Raw genomic sequence first — 25,350 nt, forward strand, 5'->3', positions numbered from 1 at the left:
CTCCAGGAGCTCTCGGAAATCTGTGTCTTGCTTCCTCCCAGAACTGCGATTCCCACACCTTGGCCTGGGGGTCCCTCCCCCCACCCCCCACAAGAGGGGTTCTCTGACCTCGGCTTCCCTCCACAGCCCCCTGCCTCCTCTAGCCCTGCAGACAGGGATGCTTGGCTCCTGCTTAGGCCTGGTCAGACGCCCCAGAGAAGGGGAAGGAGGCAAATCTGGATGAATGGAGGGAGAAGAAGGAGGGGACGGCTCAGGGTGGCAGACACTCTTTGGGAGCCAGAGAGATCTAGGTTCAAATCTCATCCACTCAGCGGCCAGGCCAGTCCCCAGGTGTGTAGGAACACCTGCCGGTGGTCAGGATTCCCTCAAGCCTCGGTATTGCCCTCGACTACCTGTGAACCTCCTCCTCTGTGAGGGCGGCTAGTCTGGCCTGCCTCTCAGAGGCTCAGGGCAAAGGAAGCATCGGCTACGCTGCAGGGTTATTTGCTGGAGTCAAGGGTGTACAGAGAGCCTCACTGGTTATGGGTGCAGCTTCCAACATTCAGGACAGCGCGTCTTGACCTTGCTTAGCTTGTGTTTGTGACCCACGCCCCCAAAGGGAGCACACTTAGGGTCTGTCATTGTCGCTTCTTGTGGGGCTTAGGGGAGGGCCTTGTGTGTGTGAGACGGAGTGTGTGGAGGGGGCAGACTCAATGCCCGCCACTCCCTTACAGATAGAGACCCTTTGCAGGGCGCCTCACTGCCCTGTTATCTCATTTGTCACTGGGGGCAGACTTGAGACAAAAGTCAACCATGTGAAAGTGTGTTGGGGAATCTCCAGAAATCGACGGCTGGCCCTGTGGCAACTCTGGGGGTCGGGGGGTGGATCTCGAGGGGCTGTGCTCCAGGGCCGCTGACAGCCCACAGGACCCCGGAGCCAGGCAGAGGTGGGCCCCCCTGGTGAGGGGCTCCTGTGAGGTCATCTGCACTCCATGTGTGACCCCAGTGAGATCACGTGGTCCCAGACCTGCATGGCCCAAGGATGCATGCTTCAGCTGGACCGCTAAGGGGGACCCCTGGGAAGCCGGAAGCGGAGAGGCAGAGGGCAGGTCTGCCAGAGGGCAGCTCTGCCAGGGTGCCTTACCCGGTGTGTCCTTGGCCTGGGGAGAGCCCTGCCCCCTCTCTCTAGCGGCCGCAGCTGCCCCCTCCATCCCGGTTAATAACTCAGTCTCTCATCCGTATGAAATGAGGGTGTGATGGGAGCTCTGGGGACGTGGAACGGCGAGATGCAGACAGAGGACGGGACCCGGGGGCCGGGGGTGAGGGAAGGGCCCGCAGCTGGGGCTTTCCACACAACCCTATCCCAGCCTCTTCTGTCACCCTCTGGGAGCAAGATTGTCCCTTGAGCTTCTCTCCTGGCTACTGGAACCTGTGATCAGAAGCCTTGAACAAGAGGGCAGGCCGCTGAGGCTGGAGAACCTACCTCTCCCGTCCATTCACCTGTTGTGCCGTGGCTGAGAGACAGCTTTGCCTGTTGGCGCAGCTCTGCCTTCCCCGGAGCTCCGAGGTGGGCGGGGCTTAGACCCCTCTGTGCCCTCGTGTTTAACGTGCTTCTGCAGCACTTGGCAAGCACCGGGCCTCTCTACGACCTGTTGTGAACATAGACCCGTTTAGCCTCATGGGGGCCCTATCCCGACCCTATGAGCTAAACACCATTGGCATCCTCATCTTGCAGTCTAGGAGACTGAAGCCCACCACGTGAGGTGGCAGGTCCAAGGTCATAGCTAGATGATGTGTTCGAGCTGGGGTTCCTGCCCAGACAGTCTGGTGCGAATGCAGTGCAGTGGGTAGCCAAGGGCTCAGCCTTGAAGACCACCCTGTCTCCAGCCCCAAGGCCATGCTGCAGAAGCTGTGGCATGTCTGGAGCCAGCAGTTCCCCCAGAGCCAACCGGGAATCTGCCCCTAAACTGTCCAGTCTGGGTACTGGGGGCCTCTGATCTGTGACCCCGAGGTTAGGGTACTGGAGTCAGGTTCTGACCTTGGTCACAGTCTCTTGGTGGCCAACATAGGAAGAGGAGATGTGCCACCAGCTCCATGGGAGCCCTGGGCAGCAGGGCTCAGTGACCATGAATTAGCTAAAAGTAGAAGAACTTAGGGGTAACCTGTGGATCCCTGAGGCCTCAACCTGGCTCCCACATGACACCCATTGAAGTCCCAGGCCCATGGCCCCTTGAGGTGCCACTCACCCTGCTGGCCGCTGGGGAATTACCTCTGTAAGATGTGGCCCTGGCCCTCTAGCAGGGAGGCATGGGTGTGTGTCTGTGTGTGTTTAAGGGTTAATTTCATCATCCTGGCGGTGACGGAGGAGGCTGCCATGCAGGCTCTGTGCAGGGCTGTGGGCTTGGGAGGGGAAGCTGGGGTCCCTAGCAGTCTGCCCATCCTCCCCTTTCCTCTCCTCTGCCATCCCCCGGTTCTCCACTCAGAGCTCCTGCCCCTCCCAATTCCCTGCCCTCCCCGCTGCAATCCGCCTCTTTAAGTTACTCAGGCGTACAGGCCGGGGGCCGGAGCACCTGGTCAAATCCAGCTCTGTGTGGTCCTGGGAAGCCGGGGAGCTTTTCTGTGCCTCAGTGTTTTCATTTCTGTAGAAATGAATGGGGATCATTACCTCATAGCATTGCTGTGATTATCTGATGACTTCCATACATAAAGAGCTTAAAACAGCACCTGACACAGAGTAGATGCTCCTTAGAAGTTAGCAGTCCGTATTCTCCATCATCATTATGACCCAGGCCTGGGGCTCCTCCTCCTCCAGAAAGCCTTGCTGGCCTGCTCTAGCCCCGCAGCCTCTGGAGCCCAGCTTAGAAGCCCTCTCTTCTGAGCACTTAAGCACCATAATAATGTGGCTTGGTCAGCTCCTCTGTGCCACGGGTTTTCTGTAGCTCATCTCATATACAGCACTTCTGTGGGGCAAGATGATGATCTTTTTACTGACAAGACATCAAGACCTCAGGCAGCCAGAGAGTTTGTACAGGACCCAGAGCAGAGGGCTTGGGTGTGTCCCAAGGGGGTGAGGAGGGGAGGCCTGGCGCCCTAGGGAGCCACTGCTGTTTGCAGTGAGGAGGCGGTGTGGTGCGTTCTCCATTTTGCAAAGCTCACTCACCCTGGCTAAGGAGGGGGGGTCACTGACAAGGGGGAGAAGTGGGTAGGGGGGTCACTGACAGGGGGAGAGGTGGGTGGGTGGGGTCACTGACAGGGGGGAGGGGTGGGCAGCAATGATGGTGACCTCTCATGTCTGGGGCATCTGGAAGCCACTGAGGGCATGGGGTGTCCTGAAGCCTGAGGGACCTGCAGCCAGCCCCTCACCCTCTCTGGGCCTCAATTTCCCCCCCACCCTGTACCCCGTGGTGGGGCAGCAGCCCCTGGCTGGTGGCCGCCCATGGCTGAGCTGCTGTAGGGCATCACTGCCCTCGTCTACAGACGCAGTTTCTGCCCTGGTGACTTCCCAGCTCACACAGGGTCCAGCCGTACAGTCACGAGGGCAGTGGGCCCTCAGGACCATCCCCCAGGTGCCCCTACGAGACCATCCCCTGGGGTGATGAAGCTAGCCCTGGGTCCGGGTCCTGGAGACCCGGCTGTATCCCGGAGGTGGGGGGCCCGCTGTGGTTCCCGCCGCGCATCTGTGAGCGTTCATGGGCCTCGTGGGCACTCCCGTCCTGAACGTTTTCGTTGTAGACCGGGAGCGCATCGGGCAGGACTCGGCATATGAGCAGGAGGGGAAGGTGCAATTTGTGATCGACGCTGTGTACGCCATGGGCCATGCGCTGCACGCCATGCACCGAGACCTGTGTCCGGGCCGCGTGGGGCTCTGCCCGCGCATGGACCCTGTGGACGGCACCCAGCTGCTCAAGTACATCCGCAATGTCAATTTCTCAGGTAGGGGCACCACCCAACCCTGGGGAAGGGGTCCCGGGGCTCCATGGGGTGGGAGTGGGGGAACCTCTTCGGATGCTTCCAGGGAGTAAAACCCCCCTGAGATGTTCCATGCAGAGGTGTTGCTGCCCAGGGCTCATGCTCCTCCCTGTCTCTGGGCAAAGGCTCAGCAAAGAAATGGAGTGTGTGACCCCCATGGCCCCCCCAGGCATTGCGGGGAACCCTGTGACTTTCAATGAGAATGGAGATGCACCTGGGCGCTACGACATCTACCAGTACCAGCTGCGGAACGGCTCTGCTGAGTACAAGGTCATCGGCTCCTGGACGGACCACCTGCACCTCCGGGTAAGTGCCCGGAGGAAGGGCAGGGCGGGGGAAGGAGAGGGCACTCGGCCCCTGGAGGGGAGCCCTGACGCCTGGGTTTGGTGCTGCCGAGTTGGGGCTTCCTTCCGTCAGAGGGCCCTGAGCCCCCAAACTCCAGAACAGAAGAGCAGGGCAGCTGGGCTCCCGCCCTCCCTGCCCCTGTCCTTCCCCGTCGCCTGGGCCCTCCTGTGTGCTCCCCTCACAGGGCAAACCCTGCAGACAGATGAATTCACACTGGGGTGCGGGGGCTCAGAGTCTTGGGGGTGGGGGTGGGGATGGGGAGAAAGGTGAGGAGGGAGAGAGCTGTATCTGGACAGAGAAGGATGAGAGGAGCACAGTCGTGCAGTGGGGTTCTGCTGGCGGGTAGCTGTTTGAGAATGACTCCATCAGACTCCATGGGAAGGCCATCATCTTTCTCGGTGGCAGGAAGGGGCTTCTCCTGGGTCCCCAGCGATGCTGTTCCAGGCCATGGCTGTCCCAGGGACTTGGGATCTCCCTCCTGCCCTCAATGTCCCTGGCTACAAATAATGCCATGTTTTGGGGATAAAAGGGACCTGTGGTTGGTGCCTCGAGGTGGTGCCTGTGGACTGACTGGTCCCCTCTCTGGGTGGAGGGTGAGCCGCACACGGGGTGGGCACAGCGTGACATCCAGGTGGACCGGACAGGCTCGGCAGGCCCAGATCTGGGAGAGTCACGTCACGTCCCTGCCATCCGCTCCTGTAAGCATCTCTTTCGGCTGCAAGCCCTGGAGCTTTTCAGGGCACTCTCTGCCCATGATCTCATTTATCCCCAACAGTCTTCCAAATCAGAAGGAATATCTCAAAACCCAGCCCTAGGGAGGTTCCAAAGGCCACGCAGCGTGGCGGGGATAGAGCCCATTCCTACAGTGATGCTCCTTGGGTTGCTGAGCAGAGACAGACGGACAGAACAGAGTGGGTGGGAGCAGTGTGGGCAGGGTGGGACCCCAGCCCAGATGGAGGCCTGTCTCGTTCAGATCCGACGTAGCGGGGAGGGGCAGGGCCTCCATTCACTGGCAGTGGCAGGCAGCTCATCCTTATGGAGCACCCGCTGTGACGGCTCCTGTTCTCATCAACTTACCTAACTGTGGGGATGCCAGCCCTGTGGGGCGGGCACTGTTATCACCCCATTCTGCAGGTATGGTAAATGAAGGCAGGCCTGGGGGGTGGGAGTGATTCCCGGGTCCCATCCGCAGGAATCCAAGCCCCTCCACCAGCATGGAACTGGGGGGAGAGAGGCGGCGATGCAGGACTGGTCCTCAACCGCCACACCTTCCCCGTCCCTCCCGAGGGCTCTTGTTCCGGTGGCCAGACCTCACTGCTTCTTGGAGACTCCACCGCAATTCATTGGCCCCACCTTGGGCCAGCCCTGGGCTGGGGGCTGCAGACAGCAGGGAAGTAACTCAAAGGCCCTGTCCTCCTGGGGCTGATGCTCTGGAGAAGCAGACAGAACTTCCAAATAGAAGCCGCCGTAAGTCACAGAGGGCTCTTGTGGCCTTGCATCTGCTGTCTTTGGATCAGGCGGGACAACAAAGGCTCAGAGAGGCTGCGGTGTTTGCTCAAGGGCGCACAGCCAGCTAGCGACAGAACTGTGATCCCAACATTTGACCTCATTCACTGCTCTTTCCACTGGAGCCACAGTTTCCCAGAACACCCCCATCCCCCTGGATCCCTGGGTCCCCCTGCAGCATCACAGGTCTGGTGCCCAGAGATTGTCCTGCCCCCTTGTTCCTGCAGGATGGTAGTTGGCCCTGGTCACTGCTGTGCTCGTTGGCTTTTAGGGGATGGTCATGCCCAGAGCCACAAGGCGAATTTCCTCCTTGAGATTTTTGTCCCCATCTACCATGAAGCCATCTTTGGATTCTCCACCCTGCCTGCTCCAACCCACCTCACTCACCCATTTTCTCATCTCTAAAACCCTCCTTTCAGCCCCAAACCAACTGGCTATTCCTTCTCCTGGAGTGAGCTCCCAGGACAAAGGGCCTACTATTCTCTAAGCGTGAAAGTGAAAGTGTTAGTCATTTAGTCGTGTCCGACTCTGTGACCCTCTGGACTGTAGCCCACCAGGCTCCTCTGTCCATGGGGATTCTCCAGGCAAGAATACTGGAGTGGGTTGCCGTGCCCTCTTCCAGGGGGTCTTCCCAACCCAGGGATTGAACCCAGGTCTCCTACATTGCAGATACTTTACCTTCTGAGCCACAGGGGAAGTCCCAAAGCCATTCTCTAAGCATGACCCTTCCAAAGAGCTGATGCTTGGAATATGGCTCCCAAGTGTGGCCAGGCTCCCTTTGCCCAGAGCCTGGAGCTCGTGGGGGCTCTCGCTTACTTTCCAGAACTTCGTGACACACTCAGTAGGGCATGCCAGCTTCTGTGTTCCTTTGCTCGCAGCAGTTGTGTCTTCAGAGGCATGTAACAGAATGCACTCATTCAAAGCAAGAGGCAAAGAAACACTCAGCCCTGGGCACACGTTGCAGGTTCTCTGATTGAACCTTTGTTCATTGTTCTCTACTGAACCTGACTGTCTGTACCACGCGGAGGCCCTGGGGGCTGAGCCACAGGGCAGTGTGTCTCCCCTTTGTGTGCGCACACCAGTCACCTGTGGGGTTTGGTTAAAACTCAGATTCTGGGACTTCCCTGGTCCAGTGGTTAAGATTTCACTTTCCAACGCAGCAGATGAGGGTACAGTCCCTGATCAGGGAGCTAAAATCCTTCATGCCTCATGGCTAAAAAAACCAGGACATGAAACAACAGAAGCAATTGTAACAAATTCAATAAAGACTGTACAAATGGTCCACATTAAAAAAAAAATTAAAAGAAAAAAAACAAAAACTCGGATTCTGAGTCAGTAGGCCTGGGGTGGCCACACATTTACATTTCTAACCCGCTCCTGGGTGACGCTGATGCGGCCGGTTGGGGACCACCGTGAGTAGCGAGGCCTCACAGGGCTGGGAGTCCGGGCTGCTGGCTCTCCGCGCTCTGTCCTGTGACTCTCGGTTGTCACTGCTGGTCTCTGTATGACCCTTGGGGGTTTTGTATTGGAGCAGGATCCCCTGCTGGTCATCTAGGTCTAAATCGTGCCCGGGAGCTTATTTAAATGCAGCTGTTGGATTTGGTCGATCCTGGCAGGGCCAGCTGAGCAGCTGGATTTTGGCCATCTGACTGAGCAATTCAGACGCGAGGTTCCAGGATGCCAGCTCAGGGGGCGGTCCAGGGCACGGGGCAGCGTGTCCTGAGGCCGGCTCCCCTGCGCTGTCGTTGACAGATAGAGCGGATGCTCTGGCCGGGGAGTGGCCAGCAGCTGCCCCGCTCCGTCTGCAGCCTGCCCTGCCAGCCGGGCGAGCGGAAGAAGACGGTGAAGGGCATGCCTTGCTGCTGGCACTGCGAGCCCTGCACGGGGTACCAGTACCAGGTGGACGGCTACACCTGCAAGGCCTGTCCCTACGACATGCGGCCCACGGAGAACCGCACGGGCTGCCGGCCCATCCCCATCATCAAGCTGGAGTGGGGCTCGCCCTGGGCCGTGCTGCCCCTCTTCCTGGCCGTGGCGGGCATTGCCGCCACGCTGTTCGTGGTGGTCACCTTCGTGCGCTACAACGACACACCCATCGTCAAGGCCTCGGGCCGCGAGCTGAGCTACGTGCTGCTGGCGGGCATCTTCCTGTGCTATGCCACCACCTTCCTCATGATCGCCGAGCCCGACCTGGGCACCTGCTCTCTGCGCCGGATCTTCCTGGGGCTCGGCATGAGCATCAGCTACGCGGCCCTGCTCACCAAGACCAACCGCATCTACCGCATCTTCGAGCAGGGCAAGCGGTCGGTCAGCGCCCCGCGCTTCATCAGCCCCGCCTCGCAGCTGGCCATCACCTTCAGCCTCATCTCCCTGCAGCTGCTGGGCATCTGCGTGTGGTTCGTGGTGGACCCGTCGCACTCGGTGGTGGACTTCCAGGACCAGCGGACACTGGACCCCCGCTTTGCCAGGGGGGTGCTCAAGTGTGACATCTCGGACCTGTCGCTCATCTGCCTGCTGGGCTACAGCATGCTGCTGATGGTCACGTGCACCGTGTATGCCATCAAGACGCGTGGCGTGCCCGAGACCTTCAACGAGGCCAAGCCCATCGGCTTCACCATGTACACCACCTGCATCGTCTGGCTCGCCTTCATCCCCATCTTCTTCGGCACCTCGCAGTCGGCCGACAAGGTGAGTTGTGGGGGCAGGGCGGGGGGCGGGGGGCAAGCAGGGGGCAGCCTCCCAGGGCTGGCCGGCCCCTCCGGACGTGCCTGCCTTCCCCGGCTCAGTTTTCTCTCCAGCGTTTGCCTCTCTCTTGCCTCCCTCCCTTCTCTTCTCCCGTCCTCTCCCTTTTCTCTCTGTGCCCCCCACCCCATCTTGTCTCTGTCCTTCCTGCTCCCTCCCGCCCTCTCTCCACCCTCCACCTTCCCTGACTCTTCATCCCTGCCTCTCCCACCCCGTCCTTTCCTCCTCCCCATCTCATTCCCGTCTCCTTCTGTCCTCTCTGCCCTCCGGGATGCTGCGTGCTCGTCCATTCTTCATTTTCTTTTTTTTCTGGCCGTGCCGCGTGACTTGCGGGATTTTTGTTCCCTGACCGGGGATTGAACCCAGGCCCTTGGCAGTGAGGGTGTGGAGTTCTGACCATTGGACGCTCAGGGGATTCACACTCTTTTTTAGGCTCTCCCTTTTCTCTTTCCCTGCTCAGCCCAGCTTCCTTTCTGTCCACTCCTCTCTTCTTCCCCCTCTCTGCGGCCTCCTTGCTGCCCTCGAGGAGCCCCAGGGGTCCCCGGGGTGGGTGACGTATCGGGCACTGGCTCTCTCCCTTTCCAGCCCCAAAGCTGCCCCAAAGCCTGGGATCGGATCAGGAGGCCTGGCAGCGTCAGCTCAGGGCCCTCGCTCTGCCTGCTGGGGCTGCTGAAGGGCCACCGTCTGCTGGCTCCGCCAGGCTCTCCAGTCAGACACACACACACCAAGGGCCCTGTGGACTCTGCCCACATCACAGCCCCAGTGCTGCCTGGGTTCTGGGGTTTTATCTTGGAGGACTGGGAGTCCCTGAAGTCAGAGGCCAGAGATGGGGCGGATCGGGGGGACCGAGGACCCTAGCTCCGTGTCTGACTGTGGGATCCTGGGCAAGCCAGCTGGCCTCTGCCTCAGCGTCTTCATTGTAGATTGGCCATGACCCCCCGTCTGCAGTCCTCACAGGTGTTGTAATAATCACTTGGCACAAGGAGGGTAGAAGCCACTTGCCCACTGTAAGGATGCTGGGGCTGGGAAGTCGGGGGGAGGGTGGGGACAAAGTTCAGGGTGGGGTGGTGGGGAGACGGCACAGCTGGCCTAGGAAACAGAGGCCCAAGGATGCTTGCTTTTCCTGGGAGTGAGAAGGGAGCCGCTGCAGGCTCTGAGCAGGAGGGCCTCAGTGGGGTGTAGGACCCCTCTGGGGTGAGCCCTGCAGGCGGTGAGCCCTTCGGAGGGTGACCAGGGGAGCAGGGCAGCAGGGCGGAGGCGGTGTGATGGTGCCCGCAGGAGGTGAGGAGTGGGGGGTGCCGGCCGCTTCCAGGGGCACGGGGGCTGGGATTCTGGTGGAGTGCGTGTGAGTGAGGAGCACAGAGGGGGTCCTCAGTTGACACCCCCCCACCCCCCCACCCCCCGTTGTTGGTGTGAGCAGTGGGAAGGGAGGAGCCTCCCTACACGGGGGCAGGGTTGGGGAGGCAGCGGAGGAGCCTATGGGGCAGAGATGGGGATTCCTGCGGCAGGGCTGAGTTTAGGAGGCCGCTGAGACGGCCCGGCACAGTGGCACTGGACCGTGGTTGACTCAGCGGTTGGCTGTGTGAGTCTGGGGTTCAGGGGCAAGGGCCAGGCTCCACCTGCATCCGGGGGAGTCACCATCCTGAGGACGGCGTTTAAAGGGCGAGCCTGTGTTTGAGCTCCGAGGGACACTAGGCCCCATTGAGGCTGTGGTCAGAGCCGCTGCTTGTCATGTGCCAGGCGCTTGGCCTGGTGGTCGGCAGGGTCCACACGACGGGCCAGGGTACATTCACCATCTGTGTTTACAGATGAGGCAGAGGGAGCTGGAGCGACTTGTCTAAGGTCACCCAACCGGATGACGGTGCTCTAGATCAGGAGCCCCACCCCCCCACCCCTGCAGCTCTGGGGCAGCTCAGGCCTGGCCCTCCCTCGGGATGTGCCCTCCTCTTTTCCAGCAACTCCTCGAAGGCAGGAGCCTCTGCCCTGCGTCCCTTGGGTCTGGCACAGGGACGCCTGTGGCCTTTCTTCTAACAGTGGCCCTGGGGTTTCTGGAGGGCTGGCGGTTCTGAGATGCAGACCCTGAGGCTGGCAATGAGCGCCCCGAGGCCCGGGACCAGGCCAAAGCCGCTGCCGCTGGGGAGCAGCTCGCATTGCGGGCCGGGTCTGGATCTCCCCTCCTGGGCCTTGCAGGAGGCCCCACTGTGGGCGGGTGCAGGCAGAGGCCCCCGGGCTCCACAGCGCTCAGTGAGCCCATGGAGCCAGCAGGGGAGGCCGCCCACATCCCAGGAGGCTGGCAGCTTGAGAAATCACCCTCAACAACCCCAGGAGGCCCCTTCCCTCACCTCCCTGGGGAGTAAGGCATGCAGCTGGGAGGCTGCCAGCAGGGTGGTCTGGGCCCCGACTCTGCCTTCCTGTAACTCCCCTGGCTGGCGGCCGACACACAGCTCCCTGCGTGTTCCTGTCCTCCTGGCCCCAGCCCCTCTACCACCCAGCCCTCTCTCAGCACCCCAGGCCACCCTACCTGCCTCTGATTTCTCCCTTTGTAGGAGGCGCCCCTCAGTACTGATTGTGAAGAGGAGCCTCTGAAATGATCTCCTCTGAGGCCCAGAGAGGGACAGGGACGTGCCCCGGGTCACACAGCAGGCTGGCCCACACCAGCATGTGGCCGTGACGCCCAGGTCTGCCCCTGATGGGATCGCCGTGGGATTCGCCCCCTCCTCCTCTGGGCTTCTGCATGAGGCGAGAGTGGGGACATGAGTGCTGAAGTCCCTCCAGCTCAGAACACCAGGCTTCTTAGAGGCTCAGGCAACCTGGTTTTGGATCTGTGCTGTGTCACATCTGAGTTACAAATGGCCCCAGTGAAAGCTGCAGGCCCGGCTGCTGGATGCCGGGTGTGTGTGTGTGCACGCACACATGTGTAGATGGGGTGGAGTGGAGTGAGGCTGCTGTGGGGAGTTGTGTTATGGGTGTATGGGAATAGAAGTGTGTGTTATAGTGTGTGTGTACATGCACTTCTCTACCTGTAACACAGCTCCCCACAGTAGCCCCACTTCACTGTGCACCCTGCCTTTTTGTGCACACTGAGCAGTGGATGGCAGTGTGTGCGTGTGTGTGTGTGTGTGTGTATGCTCACAGGTTGAGTGGGGATGGGCAGGTGTATGTACCGAGGGTTCGTGGCTGTGTGAATGTGTCTGAGTGTCCAGATAAAGTGTGCGTGGTCAACGGTGTGTGTGCAGGTGTGTAGGTGCAGGTGTGTGTGCAGGTGTGTGTACAGATTATGTGAGTGCATTGTGTGTGTACACAGGTGTGTATCCAGGTACATGAAGGAGTGTGTGTGTGTGAGAGCCCAGGTGTATCTGAGTCAGGAATGTGTGGCTGTGAGTTCAGATGTGTGAGTGAATGCGGCGTCGTTCGGGGACATGGGTGTGGATCTGTGAGCATGTGTGTGTATCTAGTACTGTGCACACTCACAGATGCTTGCCCCCCCCCATCCTCCAGGCTACTGGGGTCTCTCTGGTGAGCAGGCGGCCGGATTTCCAGGGCTCACCTCCACAGCCACGTGCCATCACCCTGAGCAGACTGGGGTGCGCTCTCTCCACCCAGTGGGATTACTGTTCCAGCAGGTCAAGGTGGGCCTCAGAGGCCAGCCAGGTTGTGGGGAAGTTCATTTGTGTGGTTCATAGATTCTGACGATCTCAGGACCCACCAGGTTCCAGAGTGGGAGGAACTCCTCAGAGCCTCCCACCAGGCTGAGGGCAAAACCAGGAAATTCGCCGTCCACCTCCACAGCGGCTCCTGTCCACGCCCTTTGCCCCACCCCAGGTGACCTCTGTCCTCCCCCATCAAACCTGGCTCTGACAGCCTCATTCACTCGGGGAGGGGGGCCTGGGAGGCTGGTGCAGGGTTCCTTGCAGAGGATTGAGAGGAGCGAGGGCCTGACCAAAGTCGAAGAGGGGAGCAGGAAGGGGGGCAGCTTGGGCTGGGGGATGGGCGGAGGGGAGAGCAGGTGCCAGCACACCCTGGAAGCCTGCCTTGGAGACTTGCATCTGTGCCAGGCCCCGCCCTGCAGCTAGAGGTTCAGAGGACCGCTGTTTCTCTGATAGGGTTAACATGCTACCACCTCCTGGTGACCATGTGTACCTTCACCTGGGGGGCTCCCGATCGGTGTTGGAGCCAGTGGTGGGGTGCCAACCCCACTTTTGTGCACAGGGCCAGCCACCTCCAGCCTGGGGACGGCTAAAGGAGCCCCCAGGAGAGGGACTCCAACAGATTGGGGGAAGTTTTGTTCAGGTTTGGTCTTTTTCTGCCCCTCCTTGTATTTTGTGTGCTGAAAGGCTCCTAGGCTGAAAACACTGAGGCCTGTATGCAGGGCTGGCTGCATAGTTCTCAGGGCCTGGTGCCAAATGAGAATGAACACCCCTTGTTCAAAAATTACTCAGAACTCAAGGCGTTAAACCGAGTGCTCACGCCCATGGAGCAAGCTCTGCCTATGTTGGTGGAGGGGGCCCAGCATCCCTCAGTGGGTCAGGGCAGAGTGGAGTCTGGAACCCAGTCCCTGGACCCCGACACAGGACTGTGTCAACTGCAGACCTCACTCCGCCCAGAGAGGGGTCTTTGAGCCCTGTCCCACCAACCTCATTTTGGCCCAACCGTACCTCCCCCCATCACCAAGGTGGGGGCAAATGACCTAAGATGAATCTATCCTGGAAATACACCCAAGAATCCCCAGTGTGAAAGAAGAGACACCCCTGCCCTCAGGGACCCCCAAATCTAATGACAAAGGCATGACTTGTCCTCAGGGAACCCCCAGTCAATGGTGAAGACCGAGATAGCATGCCTGTTCTTGCTGAATCCAGACCTCCACTTTCTTCTCCAAGGGTCTGTTGTGATACTCTGGAGCCTGGACCCCTCCACCCCTTCCACCCTGGGGCCCCAATGCCATCTCAGGAGTGGGCGAGGTGGCTGGCACCCTCCACTGGCTAGTCATGACCTTTCCCATCCACATGCTGGGGGTAGTGCTGTGCCCGTGGGTGAGAGTGTGGGTTGTGTGTGAGGACAGAGGTGTGTGTGCTCACTGGGGAGCAGGCTCTTGTTTTCCTGGGTCTGTGACATTTTCTGAACGGTGGCCTCTCCGCACTCCCAGCCTCCTCCTCGGGACCCCCTATAAGTTCCATGTGACCTCATAGTCTGTGCTTGGATATCCTCGTGGTTTGGGTGAGGTAGGTGCCATCATCCCATTGTGCTGATGAGAAAATTGAGGGCTGGAGAGGGAATGAGACTTCCCCAGTGTCACACAGCTCTCTCCTCTCAGACCCTCCAGCTTCTCCAGCCCCCTTCCAAAGGCAAGAACCCCGGGGAAGGGTGGCCGAGATGAAGGCCCTTCAGATTCAGGTCATGAGGTATTTATGGACAGGGGCAGGGGATGGGGAGAATATGAGAACAGGAGGACCTGGCCCCTCCCTTCAGGAGACTTTCCAACGAGGCCAGGGCCCCTGTGACCTCAGGACTCATCTAGACCCAGGTCCCCCACTGCTGGGCTGGGTGCAAGGAGTGAAGGCTGTCTTGGGGGGTTGGCTAGGATCTGGGAGTCAGGGAGAGCTTCCTGGAGGAGGTGGTACATTAACCAGGCCCCAGGGGAGGGATCCCAGGCTCAGAAATGGCAAATCTAGGAGGCAGAGAGCATTTTCTGCTTTCCCATACCCAGAGCTGGGGGCCACAGCCTGGGCTTCCCCTGGCCCCACCCTGGCTGAGGAGGCCAGAGAGGCAGCTGAGACCTGGAGGCCCAGGAGGGAAGGAGGAGGTGGGGAGGGGATCCCAGGCTGGGGCAGTGGGAATTGTCGGGCCCTGCCTGGAAGGCCCCACTATTGAAGAATGGATTACCCGACACCCAGATTAATGGGCTTTCATTTTGCTAAACATCTGTCACTGTTAGTGCTGGCGAGTGAGCGTGAAATGAGCTTTGACTGGGCTGCCATCAGTGCATCACGACGGGTGCCATGGCTCCTGTGCCAGCTGCCTGCTCTGTACAGAGTGGCATGGGGGGGACAGTCACTGAATGGGGGTCCTGGCCACAGTGCTGTGCCATGGCCACCGGGAGCTACTACAAGGCACCTCCCGATGTTCACCTCACTCCCAGCCCTGTGCAGGGTGCTGCTTCAGGGGAGGGTCAGCTGTCCCCTGAGAGCCCCGCCCCTGGGCCTTTCCCAGATAGCACGTAACAGTGGTGAACACTTGTGTGCACCGACTACATACCAGATATTTTACATGCCTTTGCCATTTATTAAATCATTTCAAACTCACAACAACCCTATGAGGTAAGGACTAGAACTCTCATGCCCGAGGAAACTGAGGCCCAAAGGATGTGGCTTGTCCAAGATCACATAGTGACAGTGGTGGAGCCAGGCTGAATTCAGGCTCTATACCATGGCTCCCTTCCGCCAGAAACCAGCAAGACACAGGGCGGGGTCGCCAGCTGTGTCTGTCTGAGGGGTGGGCTTCGGACAGGGCCCCCGCGAGCCCGAGGCAGAGCGCGCTCTGACGCCGCCCCCGGCCCGCCCCCAGCTGTACATCCAGACGACGACGCTGACGGTCTCGGTGAGTCTGAGCGCCTCGGTGTCCCTGGGGATGCTCTACATGCCCAAGGTGTACATCATCCTCTTCCACCCGGAGCAGAACGTGCCCAAGCGCAAGCGCAGTCTCAAAGCCGTCGTCACCGCCGCCACCATGTCCAACAAGTTCACGCAGAAAGGCAGCTTCCGGCCCAACGGCGAGGCCAAGTCCGAGCTCTGCGAGAACCTGGAAGCCCCCGGTGAGTGCCCGGCCCCGCCCCTCTCCTCTGGACCAGCGCAGGCCCCGCCCCTCTCCTCTGGACCAGCCCAAGCCCCGCCCCTCTTCTCTGGACCAGCCCAAGCCCCGCCCCTCTCCTCTGGACCAGCCCGGGCCCCGCCCTCTTCCTGGAGCAGGTCCCCGCTTCCCCGCTCCCAACCAAGTCTGGTCCAATGGGGTCACAGGGAGAGCCCTGAGGCCAAAGTGCGGGGTTCCCACCCAGAGGAGAGCCTTGAGGCAACAGTGGGCAACAGCCCACTCTGCCCCGCCCCGTCCTGGGAAGGGGACTCTTGCCTCTCCCTTCCAGGGAACTATGCCCACTTAGGAAGAGTCCGTGGGGGACCTGGTTAGACAGGGTGACCTGAGACTCTGGCCCTTTCAGTTTCCCTGGGTAGGGGGGCGCTGTCTGGAAGCAGTTAAAATCCCTCAGCTTGACTTTGTCCAGCTGCCCCAAGGCAGGGTCCTGAGAGAGGGGGGACTCAGGACACTGGTCCTGGGATGGGTAAGTGAGGCCTAGGGTGGGGAGCAGGGCCTGCAGAGTGGTTGGTAGGGGGATGTCCAAGGAGAGAGAGGTAGGGCATGGGAGGGACAGGTTGGGTGACCATTTCTTGAACCCCGACTCTGGGCCACCCCTGCAGGAACCAGTTTTCATCTTCACAGCAACCTTGAAAGCAGTGGTTTTTAATTATTTGAGGCTACAGATGAGAAAGGGCTTCTCTGGGGGCTCAGATGGTAAAGAATTCGCCTACAATGCAGGAGACCCGGGTTTGATCCCTGGGTGGGGAAGATCCCCTGGAGAAGGAAATGGCAACCCACTCCAGTATTCTGGCCTGGGAAATCCCATGGAGAGAGGAGCCTGGAGGGCTACAGCCCATGGGATCACAAAAGAGCTGGACACAATTGAACAATTAAACAACAGATGAGAAAAGGAAGGCTCAGATAGGCGAGGGACTCCCCGGGGCCTCGTGGCAGCAGGTGATGTCCCACTGCCTCCAAGTAGAGACGGAGGCCTCTGACCTGTGGGCTGGGACTGTACGGGCCTCGCTTCCGACTGCTCCCGGGTGGACAGGGTGCAGGGGAACTTGTGGTCCCACCGCAGACCTGGACTCCCTCCCTGGACCCCCTGTAAATGTCCGAATGGTTAAAATAGCAGCCCCTCCTGCCTCCCCGCTTTCTGGGAGTCTTGGGGGCCTTTTTTTGGAGGCGGCAGAGTGAAGAGCCCCTTTCCCAGGAGAGTTTCAGATCCGGTGGCCCCTCGGGTCAGTGCTCTGCTTCCTCCCTCTAGTCCTGGGGGAAAGGCCACAAGTGGACATTGTTGGGAACCCCAGGAGGGAGATTGGTGAGCACAGGCTCCAGAGAAGGGCCCCTTTGTCACCCACCAAGAGATCAGGAGAAACCTAGCAGGTTTCTCCCTAGCAGGTGTTTGGGCTGGGATAGCCCCTCCCACAGGCTCCCCTCCCTGGGGCTCTGGCTGAAGCATCTTCCGTTATCAGTCATTCCCACCTGTAGAAAAAGTTATCAGCTGTAGAAAGGAGGAAAGTCCTTCCCCACATCCAAACAGGACTTTTCACTTCCCAGAGATCTCTCCCCTTTAAGTGGTCTTCACAGCTGTCCTGTGAGGCCTGGATTGGGCTGGATCCCCAGCTGAGGCCCAGGGAGGGTGAGTGATTCTCCTGAGGTCACAGAGCAAGGTCGTGACTAGCTGGCCATACTGTGTCTTTCTCTTGACTCTGACTCCATCCGGCCTCCCTGTCTCTCTGTGCAGAGCCAAGTACCTGGCTTCCAGCATGCCCCTCCTTTGCTCAACACCCCTGATAACTCTTGGCCACACCCTCCACCAAATGACATTTTATTCCCTATGGTCGTACTCTTCTTTCCAGGGCATCAACTTCCTTGTGCCTACACACAGCCTGGGGCTCCCTTCAGATGCCATGTGGACCCTCTGCCTGTGATGGGAAGGGGCAGTGTCCTCATGGGCCTTCCCACCTCTGGTCTTTCACGTCCACTCAGATGTGCAGAAACCCCCAGGGCAGCCCCTAACTAGGTCCTTCTGTCCTGAGCTGGGACCCCTCGCTGCTTCCCACCCCACACTCCTGACTTCCTTTTCCTCCTTCCCAGGGAGACTCACCCTTCTTGGGTCCCATGCCCCCAGGCCCCGCTTTGCTCCAGGGCTCATGAGAGCAAGTGGATATCAGCTCGCTCAGACCCCTGTGTCTAACAGGAGAGAGCACCCTGACCCCGGAGGGTGGCACGCATAGCGCTGTGACCGGCCAGAGGGAACCCCAGGGGTGGGACTGATGGCACCTCGTTGACACTGTTGCCTCTGCCTCTACTCAGACTGGCACCTGGGGACTGGGGACAAGGAGGGGTCCCTGTGCGGGCCTGGCAAGGGAGACTCAGCTTTCCCAGCCTCCTGCTTCCCGAGAGGGCAGGGTGAGAGCTGGTCCTCCCCACCGACCCCTGCACTGAGGACTGGAGGCCGGCTCCCTCGCCCCCACCTTCTCAGCTCGGGGACAACAGCGGCCATGGAGGCGCTGGGCGGGAGCCGGGTGATTAATTCTGGGAACAGCCAGATCGTGGGGGTGTGAGCCAGAGGAGTGGGGAGGTGTCATTCCGTGGAGCAGGGACATTTTTCACTCTGTCACTGGCAGGCCACGTATCTTTAAACAAACAACAGAATAAATAATTCAGGGGCCCGATTGCAGGCAGATTAGGCGAGAAAACATGGGGACGACAAATGGGGGCTGACAGCTTCTGCCACCACTGCCCAGCTAATTGTTAGCTGAGACAGCGACACTGAAAGCCAGCAGCCGGGAGTCATCAGTGAGGGATGGGCTTGGGTCCTTGGGCCACACCTCCTCCCCGCCCCCTCCACGCAGCTGCCGCCCCTGGAATGTCGCTGGCCCCATCCAGTCCTCATGGATATCTTAGCCCGGCCCCTTCACCTACCATTTTTCAGGGTTTAGGGAGTATTTCTATCTACCCGGTTTCTGAGAGCAGGTAAGGGCTTATGATCACCCCATTTTACAGGTGAGGGAGTTGAGGTTCTGAGAGGTTCAATTTGTTAGAAAGTCTGCATGGCAGAGGCTGAGATCCCCTACACCAGTGAGGGCAGGGCTGGACCTCAAGTGGCCAGAGCTCTTCCTTTTGAGCCTCAGCTCCTGGGGGCCGTGGGCGGAATCATTGCTCCCATTTTCCAGATGGTCAGACTCAGGCTCCGTTGAAGGACTCTGGGGCTGCTGGCTTATAGTGGAGGGCTGAAGGTGCTTCTGGGTCCTGAAACCCACGGATTGGGTTTTCTAGAGGAGGCAGCTCTGGTCTTGGAGGGAGAGGAGGGGCCCAGCTGTCCCTCCCCTCCCTGCTACTTTCTCTGTCCCCACCGCTCTCCTTGCGCCCCCACCACCCTCACTTCAGGCTCCCGGGCCCCTGCAGTCAGTGGCGATCTTGCTGCTGAGGTTTTCCTTCCCCTCTGAGCCAGGAGCTGCCGATGGGTTTACAGGTTTGGAAATTCAGTTTTATCAGTTCACCCAAGGGGTGATGGAGCCCTGGGGAATTGATGCTCAGTAGCCTGGCCCACGGACGTGAGAGTCACAGTCAGTGACCGGCTCTTTTTCTGAGGTTGGGGGAGAGAGTGGGCGGGGATGTAGGGGCAGCTGAAGGGAAGGAACTCTCAGCAAAAAGGGCCGCTCTCCTCCTGCTGTAGGCCCGGAGACCTCGCAGGGCGGGGGAGGAACTGGCTGAGGTCACAGCTGTGCTCCTTGTCCACCCTCGGTCCTCCAGCCTCCCAGAGGGACGTAGGCTGTTTTAGAAATGAAGGTGGGTGTCCTTTACACACTGCGCAGTGCTGTGCTGGGTTCTTAATGCTGTCCTGGGTGTCGTGGACACCTTCCAGTAGCACCTGTCCAGGTGGCACCTAAAACCTGAAATTCCCTGCCCCTGCCCAGTGATCGTTAATCTTCTGCTTGGATATTTCCGTTGACAGGGACTAGTTCAGCTCATCTGCCTACCAAGGCCACTCTCAGCCCGGGCCAGGAAAGAGTTCTTCCTTTAGCCTCCCCACTGGTCCCCTGGTGTCCCCCCTGCTCACCCCATCCTGGCAACCTTGCTTCTCTCCACACCCAGGGGACCCTCTGAGAGGGTCCCTGCAGTTCCGGCTGTATGAGTGAGCTTCCGGTCACGCTGCTATGACAAAGAGGCTCCAGGACAGAGTGGTCAAATCAGATTTGTTTCTCTCTGATCTTGTAGTGCATGGCGGGTAGCAGCAGGGACCTGGGTTCCTTCTGTTTGTCTTTCCGTCGGGTCCTAGAGGGTTGTCCTTGTCCTCATGCCTGGGGCTACTCGACCTAGATGTCGCTTCTGGCCACAGGACGGAAAAGAGAGGAAGTAGGGAGGAAACAATCTATTTTTTTTTCCCCCAAAGAATGAGCTTGATCATTTTATGGTAACAAATAATTCTGCCAAATCTCAGTGGTTTAAAACAATAAAGGTCCATTTCCCACTCCTCGTGCATGGGAACAGTCTATTTTCATCAAATGTGTGGACGCTGCACACAGCCCTTGACACTTGTCATTAGCAGGAATGTGGTCACATGAGGCCACTCTGGGCTGCAAGGGAGTCTGGGAAATATGGTCCTTAATTTGGCAGTGAAAACTGGTAGACAGACGGCTGGGGGTGGTCAGGGTGCCGCCCACCATCCTGCCGTCTTCCACGTCACCTTCTCCAGGCAGAAGCCCCTGGCTGTGCCTGGTAGATGCTCCCCCCTGTTCTGAGCTGTTAGGGTCCTGACAGAGTCAAGGCAGTTTTATGACCGAGGGCACAGCGATGTCCCACATCCACTCTGCTCTCTTGGCAGAGAGAGCACAGGCAGCCTCCCCGACTTCCCCCGAGCTGTCTGCAGGTCATGGAGGGAGACCCTGAGCCCTGGCAGGACAGAAAAAACCCCAGGATTCGGGCTGGGCTCCTCACCCATCTGGCCTCAGCTCCTCAGTGTTCCAAGAGGGTGGTGCTTACCTGGCCTCTTCCTGAGGCTGCTGTGAGGTGTGAACTCCAGTGGGGTGGCAGTGCAGGCACTTGGGATGCCCGGGGTGGGGTGGGGGGTTGGCATGGTTCCCTGACCGTGGCTGCGGGGAGGGGAGACACCCAGAGAGGCAGCCCTGGCCCTGTGATGGGTGAGCGGAAGCCGGACTGATGCATGCAGATAAGAGGGGCTCAGGGCTGGGGTGAGACAGGACCCCTGGTGGGGGAGGGGGAGGGGTCCCAAGGACTTCCATCTCCCACCATCTCCCCGGGCGTGGGAGTAGGGCCGAGTTAGGCACACGCCCCAGTGCCCAGCCCCCTGAGGCCCCTCTCTGGTTCCCTTAGCTCCTCTGTCTGCATTTCTGCTCATTCCCCCAAAGTGGTGTGTCTGTATATATTCTTTACATGTGTGTTTCCAAAGTGTGTGTTGCATGTCTGAAAAACTCTCCCCTGGTCATACTTGAAGACTGTATCATATCAGAAATAAACACGATCCTCTTAAAGCCTCGTGGGATCAGGAGGACACAGGGACTCTGTGGGGTGGGGGCTGGGGGGCGATACTCACAGAGGAATGGCGTCAGCAGGGAGAGCTCCAAGGAGGGTCCGCCTAGGGGGACGAGATGAAGACGGATGGGCCCGCCAGGCCGGCAGCCCAGGTGTGGGGGTGGGCGGGATGGGTCGAGGGGTGGGGTGGGGGGGGAAGTGCTCAGTGGGCGGGGTGGGTGCTGATGCCCCGGGCAGGGCCATGCCTGCGGAAGGGGCGTTGGATGAAGACAGCCCCTGACTCCTCGCTCCCCGGTCTCTCTCCTTCCAGCGCTGGCCACCAAACAGACCTACGTCACCTACACCAATCATGCCATCTAGCTCGGCCCCCGGAGCCGCCCAGGAGGAGGAGGAGGAGGACGGAGACCCTTGTGGATGGTGCGTCGGGCCAGGGCCACACCCAGGGGCCCAGCTGATGTCCTCACCGCCTGCGGGCTCCCGCGGACGTGGCTTGGTGCTGCTGACAGTGGGACCCCCGGCAGTCACTGCTGGGTGGCCTGGACAAGCCGGGCCGGGGCCAGGAGGAGGCTGGGGGGCTGGGAAGCCTCAGGCCACGAGCGCCTGCGTCCTGCGCCGGCCCCGCCCCGCCCCAAACCCCCGAGGCTCGGGCACTGGTTTCCCCCCTCGTCTCTGCCTGTCCTGTTGGTGACTCCCTCAGTCTCCATCCCAGTCTTGAGTTCTCTTCTCTCTCTGTATCACCTTTTCTCGCCGTGTGTCTCTGTCTGTGTGCCCTCTGCTTTTTCTGTATCTTCTCTCTTTCCGTCTCTGCCGTCTCCAGCTCTCTCCCATCTCTTCTCCTGTGCTCCGCCCGTCTCTCATTTTTCTTTCCTGTCCTCAGCCCCCTCCTCGCCTTCATTTCCCTCTCCCTGCCATCTCTTGCCGATTCACCAAATCCTACATGTCGCTAAAGAGAAAAAAAGGAGAAAAAAAAATCAAAACACAAAAAAGCCAAAACAAAAGCAAATCCCGAGTGTGTTGCCAAGTGCTGCGTCCTCTCCGTGGCCTCTGTGCGTGCCCGCGGCCCGCAGCCTTCCCGCCTGCCCCCCGCCGTCTGCCGCGTGTGCTGCCCGCCTGCCCGCCTGCCCCTCCCGCCGATGACACGGAGTTCAGTGCCTGGGTGTCTGGTGATGGTTATTGACGACAATGTGTAGCGCATGATTGTTTTTATACCAAGAACATTTCTAATAAAAATAAATACATGGTTTTGCACCCCGGCTCCACATCCACTGAGGGGCCTGCGGTCGGACCCCTGGCTCAGCCCGAAGCTGGAGGCCCTGCGGTTACAGGGAAGGAGGAACTGGGTGACAGGGACACAGGGCTGGAGGGCAGTGGAGACTGCTTCCTGGATTGGCCTCGGGTGGGGTCTTGGAGAGTCCCTGGGCAGGGAGGGGCCAACCATAACCTGATCCCCTCCTTCCCTCCCAGCCAGGAAATGCTCCTCTTGAGAGAGTGGGTACAGGGTTCCCAGCACCCAGAGCCCTCCCCTCCTGTGCGTCCTGTCTCCAGGTCACAGGTGCTGGGATGGTGGCTGTCCTGGAGATGAGTGTGTGGCACGTGGCCAGGTGGGCCAGGTGTGTGGCACAGGTGTATCTCTGTGTATGTGTGTGTCTCCCCCCAGCCCTGTGCGTCTGTCCATTTTGTGTGTGTGTGTGTGTGTGTGTGTGTGTACGCGCCCGCGCACTCCTATGCCTCCATAGGCAAGCTCATTTGTCTTGTGGGAGTGTCTGTCTGCTTAGGCTCCAGTGGGTGTGCGTCCACATCACACCCATGTCACGAGGATGCTGTCCTCTGCAAGTGGGAGTGTGTTCACAGCAGCTGGCATCCGTGGCAGGTTGGGAGGTGGGGAGCGAGCTGCTCAGGGGCTGGGCCCTGCCAGGGGTAAATTACAGAGCCAGCGACACAGCGAGGCCCCAGGCAGCAGCTGCCTGAGCCGCCCCTTCCTGCCCGCTCCCCCCACCCCACTTCCTCTGATACCTGACAGAGCGCTGGAGGGGCCCGACTGGGGGCTGGCGGGGCCCAGGTGTGGAGCAGGTGTGGGTGTGTGTGAGAGGTGAGGTGGGCCATTCAATCACGTGTCAGGCCCCTCTATCCGCCTGGGGGGCTACTCCTGGGGGCCAGGCTCGGGAGTCTGTTCTCCTGGGGGTCCGTGTGAGACTGTGTGTGTGTGTGCAGTGCCTACTATGTGCTCAATAAATATGTATGTAAGAGAGGGAGTGGGGAAGGAGTTCTCACACCCATCATCTTGCTTTTGCAGGGTGGTCCCTGAGGTTGCCATCCAGAATAGAGTCTACTCAGTGCCCAGTGTAGTGTAGGCAGGGGTGGAGTGAGGGAGCTGGATGTGAGGGGCAGGGGCAGCTCTCTGACTGCACCCCCTGCCTAGGCACCTTGTCCCCTCAGTGGTCCGGGTCCCTCTATGGTGATTGCTGGGCTGGGTCTGGACAGAGGGCCTGGCCTGGAACCCAAGGGCTTGACACTCAGCCCAGGACTTCCCCAGGTGCCCCCGTATCTGTGGAGCCCCTTTCTAGGATCCAGGGAGAGTCATGTTCCTTCCAAGGTGGGTGCTGCCCTCTCTGTCCCCCTAGCACTCAGGAGAGGGCAGTGGGGCCCAAGGGCAGTTCAAGGCCTCCTAGAGGGAGGAGGAGGCTGAGGGTCAGAGCCGGGTGGGCTCTGCATGGGCCTTAGGCTGGCCTGCCTGGGGCTCTAGAAATGCTGATGACCCAAAGAAACACGACAATGGGGGTGAGTGGGCTAAGTGGGGAAGCCTTGGGTGGGGTGTGCATTCCCAGCAGGGGTCTGGTGTACAGAGGAGAGGTGAGTAGGCTCTGTGTCCAGAGATGAGGAGGAAGGACCCACTCCCAGCAGGACTTTTGGAAGGCAAGCCTGCTGCAGCTCTGTGGGATGGTGGGCATCCCAGGGGCCCATCACGATGGAGGCCTAGGCCTGTGAGGCTGGGGCTGGCGTCCCCCAGGTGCTGCAGATGGGGCCGGCCCTGACACATGTGGTGGGGAGAACTTCCAGGGCCAGCTGGCTGCTCATCTTTGCTCTCCATCCCATATTATTAACTCCCAGGCTCAAGGGACACCCACGAAATGTGGACAGATATTTGTATCTTCAGAATTTTCTATTTCAATAAGATGGGGGGATTTGCAGTGTCCTTGACCCCCCGGAGACCTTTTCTCTCCTCTGTGCTCAGCCCTCCCCTAGGGCCTCAGCCTCTGAGAGGCCCTAGGGTGAGGTCAGAGGCAGCCCCCTGCCCTGCCCAGGGCAAGATAACAAAATTACCTAGTGGAGGTTCTACCCCCACCAGAACTTTAGACCATGGAGATGGTGGATGGTCATTCAGAAGGACTCGATCTGAGGTCCCGTGGGTGGGGCTGGCACAGATCTGTTTTACAAGCTCCCCAGGGGATCAGGGACAGCTCAGTGGGCCAGGTAAATCAGTGTTCTGGCAGAAGAATCTTAACTCAGCATCTCTGAGAACTTGTTAGAAAATCAAATTATGGGGGACTTCCCTGGTAGTCCAGTGGCTAAGACTCTGTGCTCCCAATGCAGGGGGCATGGGTTTGATCCCTGGTCGGGGAACTAAGATCCTGCCTGCTGCATGGCATGGCCATGGGCGAAAAAAAAGGAGGAAATCAAATTATGGGTTTCTCCCCATCCCAGGCTGGCTGGACCAGAAGCTCTGGGGGTAGGGTCTTTAAGTCCATTTACAAGCCCTGTAGCTCAGTTCAGTGCAAGGTCAAGCTACCTAACACTAGCTGTATGTCAAAAGGCCAACATGTGGGACTGAGATATGTTTATGTGGGGCAGATGGAGGGTGGAGTTCAGACCTAGGGTCTCTGGAGTCTCAGGGAGTTCCTGGGCTGCTGGACTTTCAGTCCTAAAACCAAGAAAGTCTGGGAAAAACTAGACAAATCTGGTAAGAACACTTTCCTTTTTCATTCAACAGATAGTAAGTACCTACTGTGTACTGTGTGGGCTGCCCTGGTGGCTCAGACAGTAAAGAATCCGCCTGCAGTGGGAGAGACCAGGGTTCGATCCCTGGGTTGGGAAGATCCCCTGGAGGAGAGCATGGCAACCCACTCCAGTATTCTTGCCTGGAGAATCCCATGAACAGAGGATCCTGGTAGGCTACAGTCCATAGGGCAGTAGTAAAGAGTCGGACACGACTGAGGCAACTGGGCATGCATGCACTCATGCATGTACAAGCCAGGCCCCGGTATGCAGTAGTGAGCAAGCCAGGGTGGTACCAGCCCTTGGGGTTTCTGTAGTCAGGGTGGGGACAATGCCACTAAAAAGCTTTTTGAGGCTCAAAATGAAGACTAAGCTGCTAACTGTCCTGAACAGGAGTTCACTGGGCTCCCAGGCGAGCTGGGCACACGGGCCACCTCTGTGGAATTCCCAGGACCCTGAGGGCTAAGCTTC

At 59.5% G+C, this 25,350-nt stretch overlaps 1 protein-coding gene across 2 annotated transcripts in view; it reads left to right on the forward strand.

Moving 5' to 3' along the window:
• Window positions 1–22,115, forward strand: part of GRM4 (glutamate metabotropic receptor 4) — a 114,906-nt gene extending 92,791 nt beyond the window's left edge. The window contains exons 7-11 of one of the 2 annotated variants that reach the window (XM_070360659.1): window positions 3,712–3,912; window positions 4,118–4,254; window positions 7,552–8,487; window positions 15,103–15,349; window positions 21,197–22,115. In XM_070360659.1, coding sequence (XP_070216760.1) covers window positions 3,712–3,912; window positions 4,118–4,254; window positions 7,552–8,487; window positions 15,103–15,349; window positions 21,197–21,246 — 1,571 coding nt within the window. In that variant the 3' untranslated portion in view covers window positions 21,247–22,115. The remainder of the gene's footprint in view (window positions 1–3,711; window positions 3,913–4,117; window positions 4,255–7,551; window positions 8,488–15,102; window positions 15,350–21,196) is intronic. The other variant, XM_070360660.1, reaches the window with a different exon arrangement.
• The last annotated feature ends 3,235 nt before the right edge of the window (window positions 22,116–25,350 follow it).

This window comes from Bos mutus, chromosome 23 (assembly GCF_027580195.1).
Source record: "Bos mutus isolate GX-2022 chromosome 23, NWIPB_WYAK_1.1, whole genome shotgun sequence".
In the NCBI taxonomy this organism is placed as follows: domain Eukaryota; kingdom Metazoa; phylum Chordata; class Mammalia; order Artiodactyla; family Bovidae; genus Bos; species Bos mutus.